The sequence below is a fragment of the Juglans microcarpa x Juglans regia genome, chromosome 6S (assembly GCF_004785595.1).
Source record: "Juglans microcarpa x Juglans regia isolate MS1-56 chromosome 6S, Jm3101_v1.0, whole genome shotgun sequence".
In the NCBI taxonomy this organism is placed as follows: domain Eukaryota; kingdom Viridiplantae; phylum Streptophyta; class Magnoliopsida; order Fagales; family Juglandaceae; genus Juglans; species Juglans microcarpa x Juglans regia.
The window spans coordinates 16,195,253-16,210,474 of NC_054605.1; the positions used below are offsets into that span (position 1 = coordinate 16,195,253).

Below are 15,222 nucleotides of genomic sequence, written 5' to 3' on the forward strand. Positions count from 1 at the left end.
ATCTTTCTTTGTCTTCCAGTGAGGCAGTGATAGCCCCCTGATAGATTAGGCATCGAGAACCATTTTAGATTTGGTGTATTTTATCCCCTCACATTTATAATACACACGTCAGTTTGTAAATTTACTGAAACATTTATGTTCTAAATTAGATACATTAATCACAAGATACAAAATGATAATCAGAACGATAAACATAAGGAATTTAATCCAATAATAGACTTTAGCACTTCCACTATACATCAGCAACACAACCATTACAATCACGTTGGCATTAATTATTAGCAAAGAATGTCACACAAAAGACATAATTACTGGTAACATTTTTTTGAAGAAAATACTTAGTTAAGACTCCGATGTAGTTGATCAGTTCTGTGATGTTTCTCCATGCTCAGGTTCCTTAAATTGCATCCCTCCATGCTCCGTGCTGTGTTCCGACGATCCCCTCTCGCTATCATCATCTGATCTCACATGTCCGGCGGCCACGGCTCCTCCAAAATCACTGACATTCCCGAAAATCAGCATAACAATTCCGAGCAGGGCGGTGAAGAATGCTGTACCGAAAGAAGTGCCAATCTTTCCGGGGACTGCAGATGCAACTGTAAAGCCAGCAAACGCGCCAAGAGCTTTCATCCACGAGAACCAGAGAGAGAAAGCACCTTCTTTTCCCGGCGGCGAACAATCCAGCAACAAAACCCGTCCGAAAGCATGCAAAAGCCCAGTGGAAGTGCCCTGAACAGCGGCGAAAAACAACACGGAGTGTATTTGCCAGTTTGATTTCTGGTAATAGAATCCCGCCCCTGTCGTGGCCGCCGATATAAAGAAGCCAAGTAGCTGCATTTTTACCGCGTCTGCCTTGATAAGATGCTGAAGTGGTTGCAATAGTGGCAGAGAAAACAAAGGAAAGATGAAATAAATAAACCAGAAATAAAGCAGAAATGTCGGCGTCAGACACAGTTGGCCCACGAGAAACAGCACCACTCCGGTGAAGATGCACATTGTGGTAAATGACGAAAGGAAAACTCCGGCAAGGCTTCCGATTGCATGAGGATACCTAAATATGGAAAGAGCATGGGATCTTGACTGCGAAGGAGTATCGTCTTTGAAGATTCTGGCAGCACTGGTGAAGACATGGAACATTCCGACGAGCCACTTGAGGCCGCTGAAGATGGAGACGACCCAAAGGCTTAAAAGCTCCTCATCCGGCGACTCTCGAAGCATATGGTATGTGAATGCCGCCATGATTGCAGAACCTACACAGCCGGCGGCGGTGCCATAAAGGGAGAACCAACCGGAGATAGCTCTTCTTTTGGGGAATTGGCGTTCGTGAATGGTTGGCCCAGTAAAGCCGCGAACCATTAGGCCAAGGTGGCGGGTGTGGCAGGATCTGGCAACAGTATGAGCAGCAACAATGGCGGCGATGTATGGCGGGAAGATCCACTCGGTTTTGAAGAATCCCGCGGGAAGGCAGAAAACAACTCCGACGGCAATGGAGGACGCAGCGATGAATAGTTGGTACCGGCCATGGTCAAGGTGGAAGGAAACGAAGCCCAGTACCGGAGCAGCAACGATTAGGCCAATAGCCAAGGAAAGCGACGTCCATTCTAAAGGTGATATTAATGTTGAATTGCTAATCTGGATGGAACGGATTGTCAGTCTTTGGTACCTATAATCCACCCCATTAATGTATTACTCGTCTTATTGAAAAATTATAATAACTCACGAATGCATCTAAGTAGAGTTTGGATGAGAGTAATTTTAATTGAAAGTTAAATAAAATATTATTAAAATATTTATTTTAATATTATTATTATTTTAAGATTTAAAAATTTAAATTATTTATTATATTTTATTTGAGAATTTATAAAAATTATAATGATAATATAAGTTGGGATGATTTTGATATCCAAATCTAGTTAGATGTTTTTATCTTTTTACTTTTTTTTCTTTCAGTAGATGTGTTAAGTAGGACTGTTAAGTAGAATAATTTTATTTATTTATTTGTTTTTGGATCTTATGTTTTGAGAAATATAAAGAACTCCCAATAATACATAATAGCCAAAACTGATTGTAGTCAAAGGTACTTACAGCATTGAATCAAACAAGTAATGGGAAATTAAAGAAATAATTTTCTAAAATTTACTGTTTTCTTTGCACTTTGGGTAGTATGAATCAACTAGAATTTTCCTCCGGAAGTCATGACCTCCTCCTTGATCATATGTAGAATGATGTGCCCAGCTCATTATTTAAGTACCAAAAAAGGGAAATTATCATTGATGATAACATATCATCAACATTAGTTTACTGTATAGACCTATCAGAACTTTAAAAAAGAGAGAAAAATATGTGAAAAAAACAACTTACAGTTTCATTTCCTTCTGCGTGCAAACAAAGCCTCTGGAGTTCTTGCTCCAGCCCTGCGCAGGTTCTGGCGGCTTCGACACGACTTGGCTGATGATGAGCGGGAAAACGATGGGTATCAGAACAGAATGAACAAAGTAGGAGCAAAATTCGTACAAATACCAACCCCAAACTTCCAGCCCAGCAGGCTTCCCCCCTTCCTGCCCTTCATATGCCATGTAAGCCTTCTCGGCCCTCTCCATCTTCATCGCCATCCTCTGGACGTCCGGCGTATTAACTATATCATCTTCTTCATTATCCCGCAATGGCCTCGGAACTGGCGACGACAACGGGTTCTGGAGTACTGTCTGGATATCAGGCGTCTCTAGATCTTCCGCCATTTTCTTTTGCCTTTAATTACGTGCGTACGCACTCACGCGCAGAAGTAGAAGATCAAGATGATCAGAAAGGAAAAACGGCTAGCTCGAGTAGAGGATCAGTACGTTCGAAGAGAGAATAGAGATGAGGGTTTATTATAAGAGTAGTGATGTGTGTTTGATGGAGCATGCACTCACAGGAACAGCTGGTTTGCGAAATTCTCAAAGAGTTTTTCCAGCCTCCTCGGTATAGATGTCCATTTGTCTGAAGAAAAGAGGGTAATAATTTGGAATCATTCTAAAAATTCTTGTATTTCTGCTTTTTATATACATATAATATTTTATCTTCGGGTCTTTAAGAAAATGAAATGGTGTACTCATCTGGCCGTATAAAATGTGTAGTTGCATGCATCGGTCTCTCGTCATAATTTTCTATTGGAAACTCGTGCATGCATTATATATGCTCATGTTATGCATTCGAATTTACTCTGCTATGCACATGATTCTGTACATGTTACTCTCTTTTGGTTACAAGCAGTGTTCTAGATCTGATCTGAAGTTACTGCATGCTGGTACTTACTACGTAGCTGGTTTTGCAAGTTCAGGTGTAGCCGCCGTAAGAAAAATGAGTATTTATGATGGATTATTTGTAATGATAATGACTATTTACGACGACAATAGATTCATTTTAACAAGAAATAGTCATTTTTGCAGGAAATATCTGACCGCAAATAAATAATTTTCTTGTATTGAACGCTGCAATTCATCATGTTTCCTGCATGGGATTTCCTTGCTGCAATATATGGATTTTAGGTTTGGGATTAGTCGAGACTTTGTTCTCGAACACCGGCCAGTTACAATAAATAAAAAATGATTTCATATTGCTAGCCTAATTTCATCTAGTTGTTGTTCCTTTGCAACTTCTGCCTCAAGCCACGTTTTTAGTGTAATGTCTCTGTGCAAGAAGTTCATTCATGTTAGTATTTGAGGCTATCAAATTCGGTTAAGAACTTGATATATAGGACCTTGATACCAAAGCAGATTAATATAATACGTATAATATACATATTATATACCAATTGAATTAAAATTTGAACGGTACTGGTCCGTTTTCTCTCAACTTCTGTTCTCTCCTAATTGTTTCATTTTATTTGTAGTATTTTTTTTTTTTGGATGGTTGACATATCGTATGAACCACATCACTATCTTTCATCGATTACTAACTTATAATATGTCAAGTCTTATATATATCTTGGCGCTAAATTAAAACTCCTGGGCTGTTGGCCGATGGCCACCATTCTAGCACCATACCTTTGTGTTTTTCAATTGTGAATTTTTCTATTCCGGCCACCTCCAAATTTTAAGGAATGCCGGAATCTAATATAAGTTTTCTTTAATTGGAATCTCATTGAAATCATTAAAAAGGAGAATAACATTTTACTCTCAACTAGTATGAAGTAATATGCATTATTTAGCTCATTCCCTTTTACCTAACAAGTAAGGTAAACTCTAGCACACCCTTTTGGAGCCTCCCAAAGTTCATTCCTTTTGTATCAACCATCTTGACTATGCTCATTATGGACAACTCCAAAATTTTTGTAAGAAATTTTTTTAATTGGTTTTCGGATATATTGAAGATGAAGTATAATGATCTATTAGTTTTTATTTTTATTTTTATTTTTATTTTTTATGTCAGAGACATCTTCAAGGCAAGGTCATTTGGACCCATCCTTGCAAAATAAACAACAGTCCTGTGCACCGCACTCTCGAAAATTTCTCTATACAGAACTGATTAAATTGCTAACTTTTTATTAGAGGGTTTGGCTTTAAAGAATTGTTTACACTCATGAAGTATTGAACATTAGACCTTGAAAGAAGTGGTATCTCAAGACTAAAACCTTCATTAATTAGGCCAACCCCTTGGAATTATCTATTAGTGATCCTTAGATCACCTTCTTCTACCCACGTGGGTGTTGTCGCTAATATCTAAAGTCATTGATCTTCTAATTAAAAAGAACAATTCTAAAGAAGAAAAAGGTTGTAATTCCTATTGAGAGTTATTCTATTATCAAGTTAATATGTAGAATATACAATTTATATTATGGTAAGATTTGATTTGTAAGAATCAATTTTAAATTTATTTTTTAAATCAAATTATATCATATAAACACTTTACTAGATATGTTTTACACATAAATTTGAGAATAAAATTTTTCTTTAACCATTTTATGTAATAATTGAATTATATACACTTCAATTTCAAGACCATATATACTCTTTGGTATGTTAGACTGTAGAGAAATGTTTTGGACATAAAAGAATTTTATGAAAATAAATTTATAGTAATTTAATTTAATATTTTAAATAATATATATATTTTTTATTACAAGATCGATCCAACTTATTAGATAAAATTATGAGAATATTGTGTGAAATTTATTCGTGGCCGTGACAGTTCTCTGCTACTGTATTGCAACGGAGAAGTGCGTCCTGGTATAAATGCCCGGGGATTTCAAAGCCTCCCTAGGGTTTAAGGACTCCCATTTTTTCTACACTCTTGAACACCTTTTCCCCTCCGAAAATGGCCACCATGTTCATAACTTCAAGAACATCGGCCAAAAACCTCTACCAACTTCTACGACCCTGCTTCCATGATTCCCCGCCTGTTTCCCAAGTCCTCAGAAACCTTTATCATTCGTTCGCTTCCCGGGAATTCAGTTCCCGTGGCTTCGACAACTCTCATCCCAGAAACTCTAGGGGCTTGGTCTCTGCCCCAAGCTACAATCTTGATGAGGTCGGTGCTTCTTCACTCACTCTCGATAACCGCGTTTCAGCCACCGTGCTCACCGGTTTTCTCGGTTCCGGAAAGGTTCGTTTTTTGTATAACTTTTAGTCAGAAGAATGAACTCTAGCCTCTAGGTTTTTCATTTCCTATGTCAAGTTTGGCCGCGAGTTTGCTCTGGCCTTAATGTCTTGAAGATTGAATTTGAAAATTTTGGGTAATCAATGGTCAATTAAGGTAATACGAATCTTCTGTCTTTACTGTTGCTCATTTACGCACAGTGGTAAGTTCAGTTCAATATATTTTCTCGGAATAAAATTTCAAAACAGTGAATTTGGAACAAAAAGTAGGGGTCCTTGATGGTAATATCTTTTCAACGAAAGAAGTGCCGGGTATTTTTTTTTTTTTTTTTCTGTTGTTGTATTTATTCAAATTGTTTGATGCCATACAATGCAGACAACTCTCCTGAATCATATTCTTACATCTCAGCATGGCAAGCGAATTGCTGTCATAGAGAATGAGGTACTGAAAGTTTTCTTCGTATTGTAATAATGAACCGCTGCTTGTTTATTTTTTTCATCTTATTTTCAAGTTATAAAATCCCCTTTGGCGAATCAAATTTCCTGTTATTTCTGTTCATCTTTGTGAAGTGAGTATGCATTATTGCTTGTGGTATCAATACCATTCTTTCTTTTGTAGATTTTTTTGCCTTAAATCTAACAGTAATTTCAGGGGAACCGTTTGTATAGTTCCTTTCTATAAATTTGTCATATTGCTTAGTAAAATTTTTTGATTTCCAAAAGGGAAAAAGAAAAAGACTGCCTAGAATATGAGATGATTTGTCAATTCTTTTACTTAAAGTTGAATAAAGTAGAATAAAACTGTTTTCTGGATGTCTAGTTTAAATTTCAAATTATCAAACTCTTTTTATATGGATTATGGACGAATCATTATGTTACCCGTTATAAAATCAAGCTTTTCTCAGATCTTTTAGATTATTGGTTTTTGTTTGATTTAGAGTTGATAGGATGCTAAATCACCAACCACGCGTAGTTTCACACGGATAGTAGACATAATACATATATGTTGCTTCTAGATGGCTAAAGTACCTAATATGTACAACACACACGCATGTTTTGACTCTGGTGGTATAAATTTTTTGTATTGTGTTATTGGTTTGGAGATATGTTGGCATTTTTGTGGGCCTCTTTTGCTTTCTTTCAGCTCCTGCTAAGGGTGGAACAGTGTTTGGCATAGAGTGGGATGGTGTTTCTGTATTTATTAAATAATCTGATACTGTGAATGCAGTTTGGTGAAGTGGATATTGATGGATCATTGGTTGCTAGCCATTCCTCTGTGTCTGAAGACATTGTCATGGTTAATAACGGCTGCCTATGCTGCACTGTGCGGGGAGATCTTGTAAAAATGCTTTTAAAGTTGGCCAAGGAAAAACGAGACAAATTTGATCATATTGTTATAGAAACAACAGGTATGTCATGTTAATACCTTCTTTGTGCAAGATCTCAGTTCCTACCTGCACAAGGGAGGAAAAAGGGGAGGGGGGGTTGAGCTCTTTTTTACTCTTTTTTAAGTTCTACTAGAATTCCAAAATGATTTATGGCGTTATGGATCTTGAATCATAAGTGTTTTTTTTTTTTTATAAGTAAATAAATTTTATTGATCCAAGAATAGGGAGAGCCTTATACATAGTTCTAGAACAGAAGATCTTGAATCGTAAGTCTCAACCTTATTTGTCCAAATCATAAGGAAAACTGGAGAAGAACAAAAATAAAACTTAATAAGAAGAAGAAAGGAAAAAGTTATTATGGTCTTGGTAAACTTGTTCTCCTTTAGTGTTTTGACTTTTGATTCAGTTTATAAGCCTCATATATAGCATGGCTTCTCTTTCTCTGTCTTGGAAATTTTCAATATCTTGTGTCATTCCTTTGGTAGAAAATTGATCCATCTTTGGATGTTATTTGAACAAGGTTCAACATCAGATTTTTCCAAGAGCATTAGTTGCAGGACCGAAAATGATAGTATATGATCATTCGTGAAATCTTTTTTGCAGGCCTTGCGAAGCCAGCTCCTGTCATAGAAACGTTCTTTACTGATGAACTGGTTTCACGTTATGTGAAACTAGATGGAGTTGTTACTTTGGTTGATTCCAAGCATGCCATGCAACATCTGGATGAAGTCAAACCAAGATTTGTGGTGAATGAGGCGATAGAACAAGTTGCCTATGCTGATCGTATTATTTTGAACAAGGTGAATTTCAATCTATTACCTTGAAATGCTGCGGTTCTAATCTTTCTGTTAATCTCCATCTCATTGTGTCGTGCTACTTTAATATTCCAAAATCCTGGACAATCCTTTTAAATCAATTATTATTTCTTAAAGTTTTTTATTTTGGTTTTGGCAGATCGATTTGGTCAGTGAGGCTGAGTTGCAGATATTGACTACAAAAATCAAGGTATGAATACAGAAGAGAAGATGTATAGAGATGGCTGGGTGTGTCTGGTATATATTGATCCTTCCCTGACCTAGATCAAAATCTCCATATGCAACTCAGTAGACCAAAATGTTGTGTATGGAATTCCATAGTAAAACAAAATTTATGAAGCCTTTCAGAGTAATTTCATGCTCTTCACTCAATTGAAATTACTTGGCATTATTTTTTCTCTACTTGCCTCTTGTTTTTATTGAATCTGTTTATCTTTTTTACATTGGGTTACCATGATCTGACAACTTTTGTATTTTGGTGCATTGTTATCAGCATATCAATGGGATTGCACCAATTAAGCTAGCTAAATTTGGATCCGTTGACATGGATTTTGTTTTGGGAGTTGGAGGTTATGATCTTGAAAGGTTATAATCTAATCTGTTTCTGCCTGTAGTCAAATCTTGTATTTTATTTATTTTTTTATATTATTTGTTTTCTTTACTCCCCCATCTCCCTCCCCCCTTCCTTGTGTGTGTATGTATGTGTATGTACTTTCTACTTAGCACTGGCAAAACTCTAATGCATATTAGTACTTCAAGCGGTATGATGGGAAGTTTCTAATGCATGTTTGCATTTCAAGCTGCATGATAGAAACCTCTCTCTGTTGATATGTCAAAGGACCTGATTTTGCAGAATTGAATCTGAAGTTCATGTGGATAGTTCCTGTTCTGCGACCCATCAACACGAAACTGGACATGGTAGTGCCCTCTCTTTTTCTTTCCCATATTTCTATTATTTTTTTTTCTCTTTTTCATTATCTTTTTGTGCCCTTCCCCCTCTTCATTTTTGAGTTGCTCTTACGTGGTATAGTTTAAAGGAAAAGAGTTAAAGGCTTTGATAGTAAAATATTTGGAATTTGAAGGAGTGGATCAAATTTTATTTCTGCACCTGCCTGTGTATCAAAATGAGGTGCAGATGACTCTTTTTGTATGACATACGGACAACTCCTCCAAACTGTTTTCATTTGGTTTCTTTTGAATCTCATTTTGGTTGTGATTATTGCAGAACACCAGGAAGGACATCATCATGATCATACACACGATTCTGCTGTCTCTAGTGTCAGTATTGTTTATGAAGGAACTCTTGATCTTGATGAGGTACTTAACATTATCATTTTCTTGATCCAGTGGTTTTGTTTTTTTGGCTATTTAGATTGTAGCTTGAGCTGTTCTCTAGCCTATTTTAGGTCTTGTTGGTAACCTTGGGTGGGCCCTCAAGAAACATTATCTAGGAGAATAGAGATCTGGTTGGTCGCACCATGTCATAGGGCAGAATTGAGTAAGCTATTTGACCTGTATAACCATTGTTGTGGCTGTTCAAGGTTGATGATTGGCTTGAAAGGCTGATAGAAGAAAAAGGAGAGGACTTGTACAGAATGAAGGGTATCTTGTCTGTTAGTGATTCTGATCACCGTTACGTTTTTCAGGTACTTGCATCACTCTTCTTACTGTTGTTTTCTTATGATGTGGATATTACATCTGTGATTGTGTTGATCATAGCTAGCTTATATTGCTATTTACTAATTTTGTCCTGCCGTGGTGCCATTACCTTTCAGGGGGTGCATTCTACATTGGATGGCTGCCCAGGCAAAGCATGGGGACCAGACGAGAAGAGGATGAACAAACTGGTATTCATAGGACGAAATTTGGACGAAACTGCCCTAAGAAAAGGTTTCAAAGGTTGTCTAGCTTGAGCTTCTCATACTACCTTTACTGGTATTGGTTGTTTTTAGGGATCATTCACCTCCTCCTTTTGCATCCCTGTGGATTGTATCAACAAATGTTTCTCTAGTCCAGAAAAAAGGTATAAATAAGCATACTAACAAGTCAGACGCCCAAGCACCATATTTTTGGTCTGTTTCACAACCCTAATTGTTGCAGTCTGAGTGAATGAGTGATAAATCATATGAGCTAATCTGGGCACTATGTAGAACTGGCTAATGATCACTACCCCAAGCAAGCCATGGTCTATCAATGAAAGGTCTCTTTCTCCTTGTTACATTCAAAATCCAAGTCTTTGGATCAGACCATTATTAATTGTGTTGAGCTTTATGCCCAATGCAAGGTCTCTTTCTCCTTGTTACAACAAAAACCCAAGTCTCTGAATGGGACCCTTATTAATTGTGTTGAGCTTTATTCCCTACCTCTGTGGTTGTCTTTATGCTCCTTATTGTGCTAATGGTGAGGGTTCCTCTTATTTCTATGTTTGTCAACGAAGCTCGGTACAATCCAAAATGGGAAAGTCTTTGAGCTGTCCAAAGTCCAAATGCATTGTAAGGTGGGACACAAAAATGCAGATTAATTGCTGTAGATTACACTTACGAATCTAAATTATTGTAAGCAACCAAAAAGAAATTTGCGGTGCCATTGAACCAAAGAAGAGAAAGCTCTAAGCTTGACTTCTTGAAAACAAAATAAAATTAAAAAGAAAAAGAGACAATTTGTGCTGAAATTGGTTCTGATTTCCTTTATGTCATTCTGTGTGCTTCCCGTTGACATTATTACCATTTTTTAAATTATACGAAGTAATTTCATAAATTGACGTGATTTTATGTGATTTATTAGATTTATTTTATAATAAAAATAATTTTATAATCTGACGAACTACAAGAAATTATGTCAGTTTGTGAGATTATTATTGTTTACATGAATGTAATCTTATAAACTGACGTGATTTTATGTGATTTATTAGATCTATTCTATAATAAAAATAATTTTACAATTTAACAAATTATAAAAAATTATGTTAATTTGTGAAATTATTATTGTTTAATCAATTTATGACTGAAGTAATTTTTTTTTTTTTTTTTAATAACTTAAAAGATATGTACAAAATGATACATTACTGTAATCCACAATCTAAAGCAAAAGGGTGCCCTCAGAGAGAGAGAGAAGATAAGAAGGAGGTGATGGAGGGTGACTCACAGACATACACGGACACCCCAACTTGACAGAGGCCCGAGGGGGAATATTCTGCCGTCACCTCCAAAAAGACCGTCCGTCCCTTACGGAAATACCGAAACGTGTCCGTCTGTCTTGGACCATCCCCACCACTCTCCCCACATGGGACTTGACCTTTTGCCACTCCCACGTCATTCCCTCGAATATCCTATTCCTTCTTGTTTCCCGGCGAATATTCCACGCTGGCATCCACGTGTCATCTCGACTTCCCCAGGCCATTTGTCCCCACTAGCATTAGCGATGCATGGTCGGACAATTGTCTCCATTTTTTTTTCCTTTTTTTATTTTCTGCTGAAAGGCATACGCATACAGTAATGGTTTCCACTATATTCTATGTATGATGCTGTCATGTCGCTTCAGATTCGTCGCCGAGCTTTCCTCTACATGTTCGTTCATTCATCCATCATTTGAGAGGGGTGAAAAACAAATCGTTTCTGTCTATAATAATCAACACAAGTTGAAACAAAACAAAGCACTGCTTTTTTTGCTTGATCTTACACTAAGCATTTTGTGGAATCTGATTTTCCCACTTCTCTGCCTTTTTTTCCCATTCTATATTTACACAAACAAAACTGTGTTATGGAGATAATCATGATCTCCATTTCTTGTTACTACCAATATGCTTGATTTCCTTTGAAATATCAGATTAAATTGTCGCCTTCATCAATATTAATAGATAAATACATGATCTTTACTGATCTCGCTCGGTGCGCACACACCTCTGTCATCTTTACGCTTTTCTTTTTTTGGTTTCTTCTTCGTTAAAGTCAATGGGGCCTATCTAAGTGGATAAACGGGAAAGAAAAAGCTGGAATTCGAATTTGCTTTCCCAGTAAAGGAATTGGCTTGATATTAAAGTTATCGGTTGGGATTGGTTAGTGGGTACTAGTACTACTGCTGCTGCTGGGGGTGGTGCCGGCGGCGATGGAGAGGAATTACGGAGGTGGAAGTAGCAGATATCCGTACGAGAATGGGGTGGTGATGACGAGAGACCCGAAGCCGAGGCTAAGGTGGACGGCTGATCTGCACGACCGCTTTGTCGATGCTGTCACTAAACTTGGTGGCCCCGACAGTATGTTTTCTTCCCAAAACTAAACGCACCCCCAACCTCTTCCCTTTTTGTTGCTTTTATTTTCCCAACTTTTTTTTTTTCATTTAAATGTTTTATTTTTAGTTTTTGAGGCAATAATTGCTCAATGATTCAATTCCCGTACATCGTCCATTTCCTCCTCCCAATTCATAAAAACACTCGTAGCATTTTAAAGACGTCAACTTGACGTGTCTTAAACATTGTGCAGCTGCCTATTTTTTTTTTTTTTTGGCTTTTTGTTTCGGTTGAATATGAGAATTTCATGAATAATTCGTCTACCAATACATAAACTGAATGTATACTGCATGATACAAGGCCCCAGAGAAACGAAATTTTCATTTTATTGATCTGAACTATGTGAAAGAACACACTTTGCATTGGCTGTCTCAAATCTTCTGGGTGCATCCATTACCAGTTCACAGCCGTGCCACTTCGATGTGAATTAACCAAACCTTTTCACTTTCTCTTGCAAAGTTAAGGCTGAGATTTCCCTGGCCCCCTCTTCTTTTTCAGAAGCAACTCCAAAGTCTGTGCTGAGGTTGATGGGCATGAAGGGCTTGACACTATACCATTTGAAGAGTCATTTACAGGTAGCTACGAATACCCTTCCTCTCTCCTTGTTTCCACTAAATCCTATATGGGGAGACCACCCTTTTGCAGAATGTAAGAGGGAGTATCAAGTTCGTTTTAAATTTTTATTTTCTTATTAAATTTTGGTCTTATTGGTCATGAATGTAACCCTATGAAGATGATCTATATGCAGAAATACAGACTTGGACAGCAGTCGCGGAGACAAAATACTACAGAACAAGCCAAAGAAAGCAGTGGTGAGTCCATTAAAAATATAATGTTTAAGAAAATCACAAGTCTCACTCCAATCCTATGATGAATTAAAATTGAGGACTAGTCCATAGGCAATCAACTTAATTTCTGCCAATAATCTTTTCTGCACAGAACCTTTCTTAAGTGAACTGGTTTGTGCTTGGCATTTTATTTTATTTTATTCGTTTGTTTCCTTTTCATTTTGGCTTCAAAATTCTCCATCCTAATTCAGTTTCCTTTCTGAATTTTAGGGAGCACCTATGTACATTTCAGTAATCACTCCTCGGGGACTAGTACCAATTCTTCAAGAAGTGATAATGAACAGGGGTATGCCATATCATTAATCTCACATCTGTCGGTTTTGTAACATTTTCAGAAATGGTAATTGAAGTTTTAAGAAATTAGGATGTTTGGTTTCTGTCCTTTTAATCCAAAAAAATTACATTTTGTATCCCTAAACTATTATCACTTTCTCAATTTGCACCATAAATTCTCAAAACTGGCAATTAGTACACTATACCCCTGAATTTTGATAATTTGCATCATTGGTTAAGATCTGACCGTTAGATTATTCCACATCTCCAATTTCTCATCCATCTTTATGCTTAGATCTTAATTGGTGTGCTAACTACCAAGGATGTAAATTACAAGTTTTGATAGTATAGGGTGAACATTGAAAACATATGGTAACACATGGGTGCCAAATGCGGTTTTCCCTTTCATCAGCGCTTGACTTACTTAGACACCAGTTGTTAGATCTGTATCGCTAAAACTAGCTAAGTTGGCTAGTCTGTAGCCAAAAAATTATAGAAACAAAACTTCACACATTGGACTTGCCAAAATAGAGTCGCTAATTAAATGATTTTTGTTATCCTTTTATATTCAACAAATAAAAATGAATGTTGGACAGAAAGATAGAGAGTTTGATAAGGTTGCTCTTCAGCTACACTTTCTTTCACTTGTTCCTTCTTGTTCCTTTTGAGCCTCCTTGTCTGAGCTATTGAATTCAGAATTAATGAAACAGAAATTCATACTGCTGAAGTGTCCATTTCTCATTTCTAGAACTTTTATCATTTTAGATTCATCTTGTGACTTTCTTTCATACTACCCCACTTGATAATGAGTAATTAATGCTGCAAACAAAACAGAGAAATCCCACTTGCAGAAGCGCTCAAGCATCAGCTCGAAGTTCAGAAAAGATTACAAGAGCAGCTTGAGGTATATCTCTGTTGGGCAGTTTTGCTACAAAGTTTTTGATCAATCCCTCATCATCTTTTGCTCAATCATAACTAATTTTGGCAAGTCATGCATGTTATATGAAGCGCCTAAACATCAGTTTCTTGCTACGAATAGGTACAGAGGAAGCTGCAGATGAGAATAGAGGCCCAGGGGAAGTACTTGCAAGTTATATTGGAGAAAGCGCGAAAGACTCTCTCCCCCGGTAGTGTAGAAGCAGCAAGAGCTCAGTTAAATGACTTCAATTCAGCTCTATCCAACCTCATGGATAATATGAATGAAGAAGAGAGAAAAGAACGCATGCTAGAGATGAATGACATTTATAGAAAGGCCAGTGGTTCAGCCATCCAAAACTATCAAGATGGAGGAGGAGGAGGAGAACACAAGGATGCTAAACTCGAGGTAGAAGGGGGTTTGATACAATTGGACTTGAATACCAAAGGTAATTATGACTTTGTTGCTGCAGATGGAGCTGAATTTGGAACTCCAAATGCTTTCCTATAGGAGATAGAAAAATGGCATGATATATAGATTTTCTTAAACTTTGATGGCATACAAGTGATCACCCTTTTAGCACTTGCTTATATATGTTTGCATTTGAGGTTTAACAACAACTGTAACTGACATGCAAGTCTCCTGTCTCACAAGTTTCTTGGTTTTCCATAGTTCTTATGATCAGGTAAAGAGTCCTAGTCCCTAGAGTTTCCACCTCTTTAAGGTAATTTGGTTCGAGTTTGAAATAGAACTCGTTTAATAAGGAATACGTATTCTTTGTGTCCTGTTATGGGACATGTATTACAAGTTCAATGGTTCAGTTTCAATAAGAATTGGATTCAAAACATACCCTTAATTAAGAGGTAGATAACTATCTCTGTAGCAAAATCCCCACAGGAAAAAAGAAGAGAACTTATTTAATTTTCGTTCAACTGCTGTAGTTTCTAACTTACAGACTTGCAGTCGCTATCTGTTGCGGCGGTAAGTTTTGTAGGAGATCAGTCCTAAAACCGTCACTATAGGTTTATTATAACAGAGCAGTCGCAACCGCTGCTAAAGATAAACAGCAGTTTAAGTTCTTTTTAGGTGCGCTAAATACCTGGATTTTGATAGTGTTAACT

The 15,222-nt window shown here is 37.0% G+C and overlaps 2 protein-coding genes across 2 annotated transcripts; both read left to right on the forward strand.

Annotated features, from left to right (window-relative positions):
* The first annotated feature begins 5,191 nt into the window (after positions 1 to 5,191).
* Positions 5,192 to 10,084, forward strand: LOC121237157 (P-loop guanosine triphosphatase YjiA-like). Its single transcript, XM_041133767.1, has 10 exons — positions 5,192 to 5,583; positions 5,953 to 6,018; positions 6,805 to 6,985; positions 7,568 to 7,764; positions 7,919 to 7,969; positions 8,273 to 8,364; positions 8,633 to 8,697; positions 9,005 to 9,096; positions 9,321 to 9,425; positions 9,555 to 10,084. The coding sequence occupies exons 1-10, from the start codon at positions 5,296 to 5,298 to the stop codon at positions 9,690 to 9,692; spliced, it is 1,275 nt and encodes a 424-aa protein (XP_040989701.1). The 5' UTR covers positions 5,192 to 5,295; the 3' UTR covers positions 9,693 to 10,084.
* A 1,194-nt stretch (positions 10,085 to 11,278) lies between these two features.
* LOC121237158 (myb family transcription factor PHL11) lies at positions 11,279 to 14,941 on the forward strand. The gene is made up of 6 exons (XM_041133768.1): positions 11,279 to 12,031; positions 12,563 to 12,639; positions 12,813 to 12,876; positions 13,123 to 13,198; positions 14,020 to 14,089; positions 14,225 to 14,941. The coding sequence occupies exons 1-6, from the start codon at positions 11,884 to 11,886 to the stop codon at positions 14,609 to 14,611; spliced, it is 822 nt and encodes a 273-aa protein (XP_040989702.1). The 5' UTR covers positions 11,279 to 11,883; the 3' UTR covers positions 14,612 to 14,941.
* Positions 14,942 to 15,222: the final 281 nt, after the last annotated feature.

What these genes read in the sequence shown, in the direction of transcription:
- LOC121237157 (XM_041133767.1), top strand. Translation starts at nt 5,296, where the DNA reads ATGGCCACCATGTTCATAACTTCAAGAACATCGGCCAAAAACCTCTAC. An exon ending in GAACTCTTGATCTTGATGAG is followed by an intron (nt 9,097 to 9,320) that starts GTACTTAACATT and finishes TGGCTGTTCAAG; the next exon opens with GTTGATGATTGGCTTGAAAG. An exon ending in ATCACCGTTACGTTTTTCAG is followed by an intron (nt 9,426 to 9,554) that starts GTACTTGCATCA and finishes ATTACCTTTCAG; the next exon opens with GGGGTGCATTCTACATTGGA.
- LOC121237158 (XM_041133768.1), top strand. Translation starts at nt 11,884, where the DNA reads ATGGAGAGGAATTACGGAGGTGGAAGTAGCAGATATCCGTACGAGAAT. An exon ending in TAAACTTGGTGGCCCCGACA is followed by an intron (nt 12,032 to 12,562) that starts GTATGTTTTCTT and finishes CTTCTTTTTCAG; the next exon opens with AAGCAACTCCAAAGTCTGTG. An exon ending in ATTTGAAGAGTCATTTACAG is followed by an intron (nt 12,640 to 12,812) that starts GTAGCTACGAAT and finishes ATCTATATGCAG; the next exon opens with AAATACAGACTTGGACAGCA.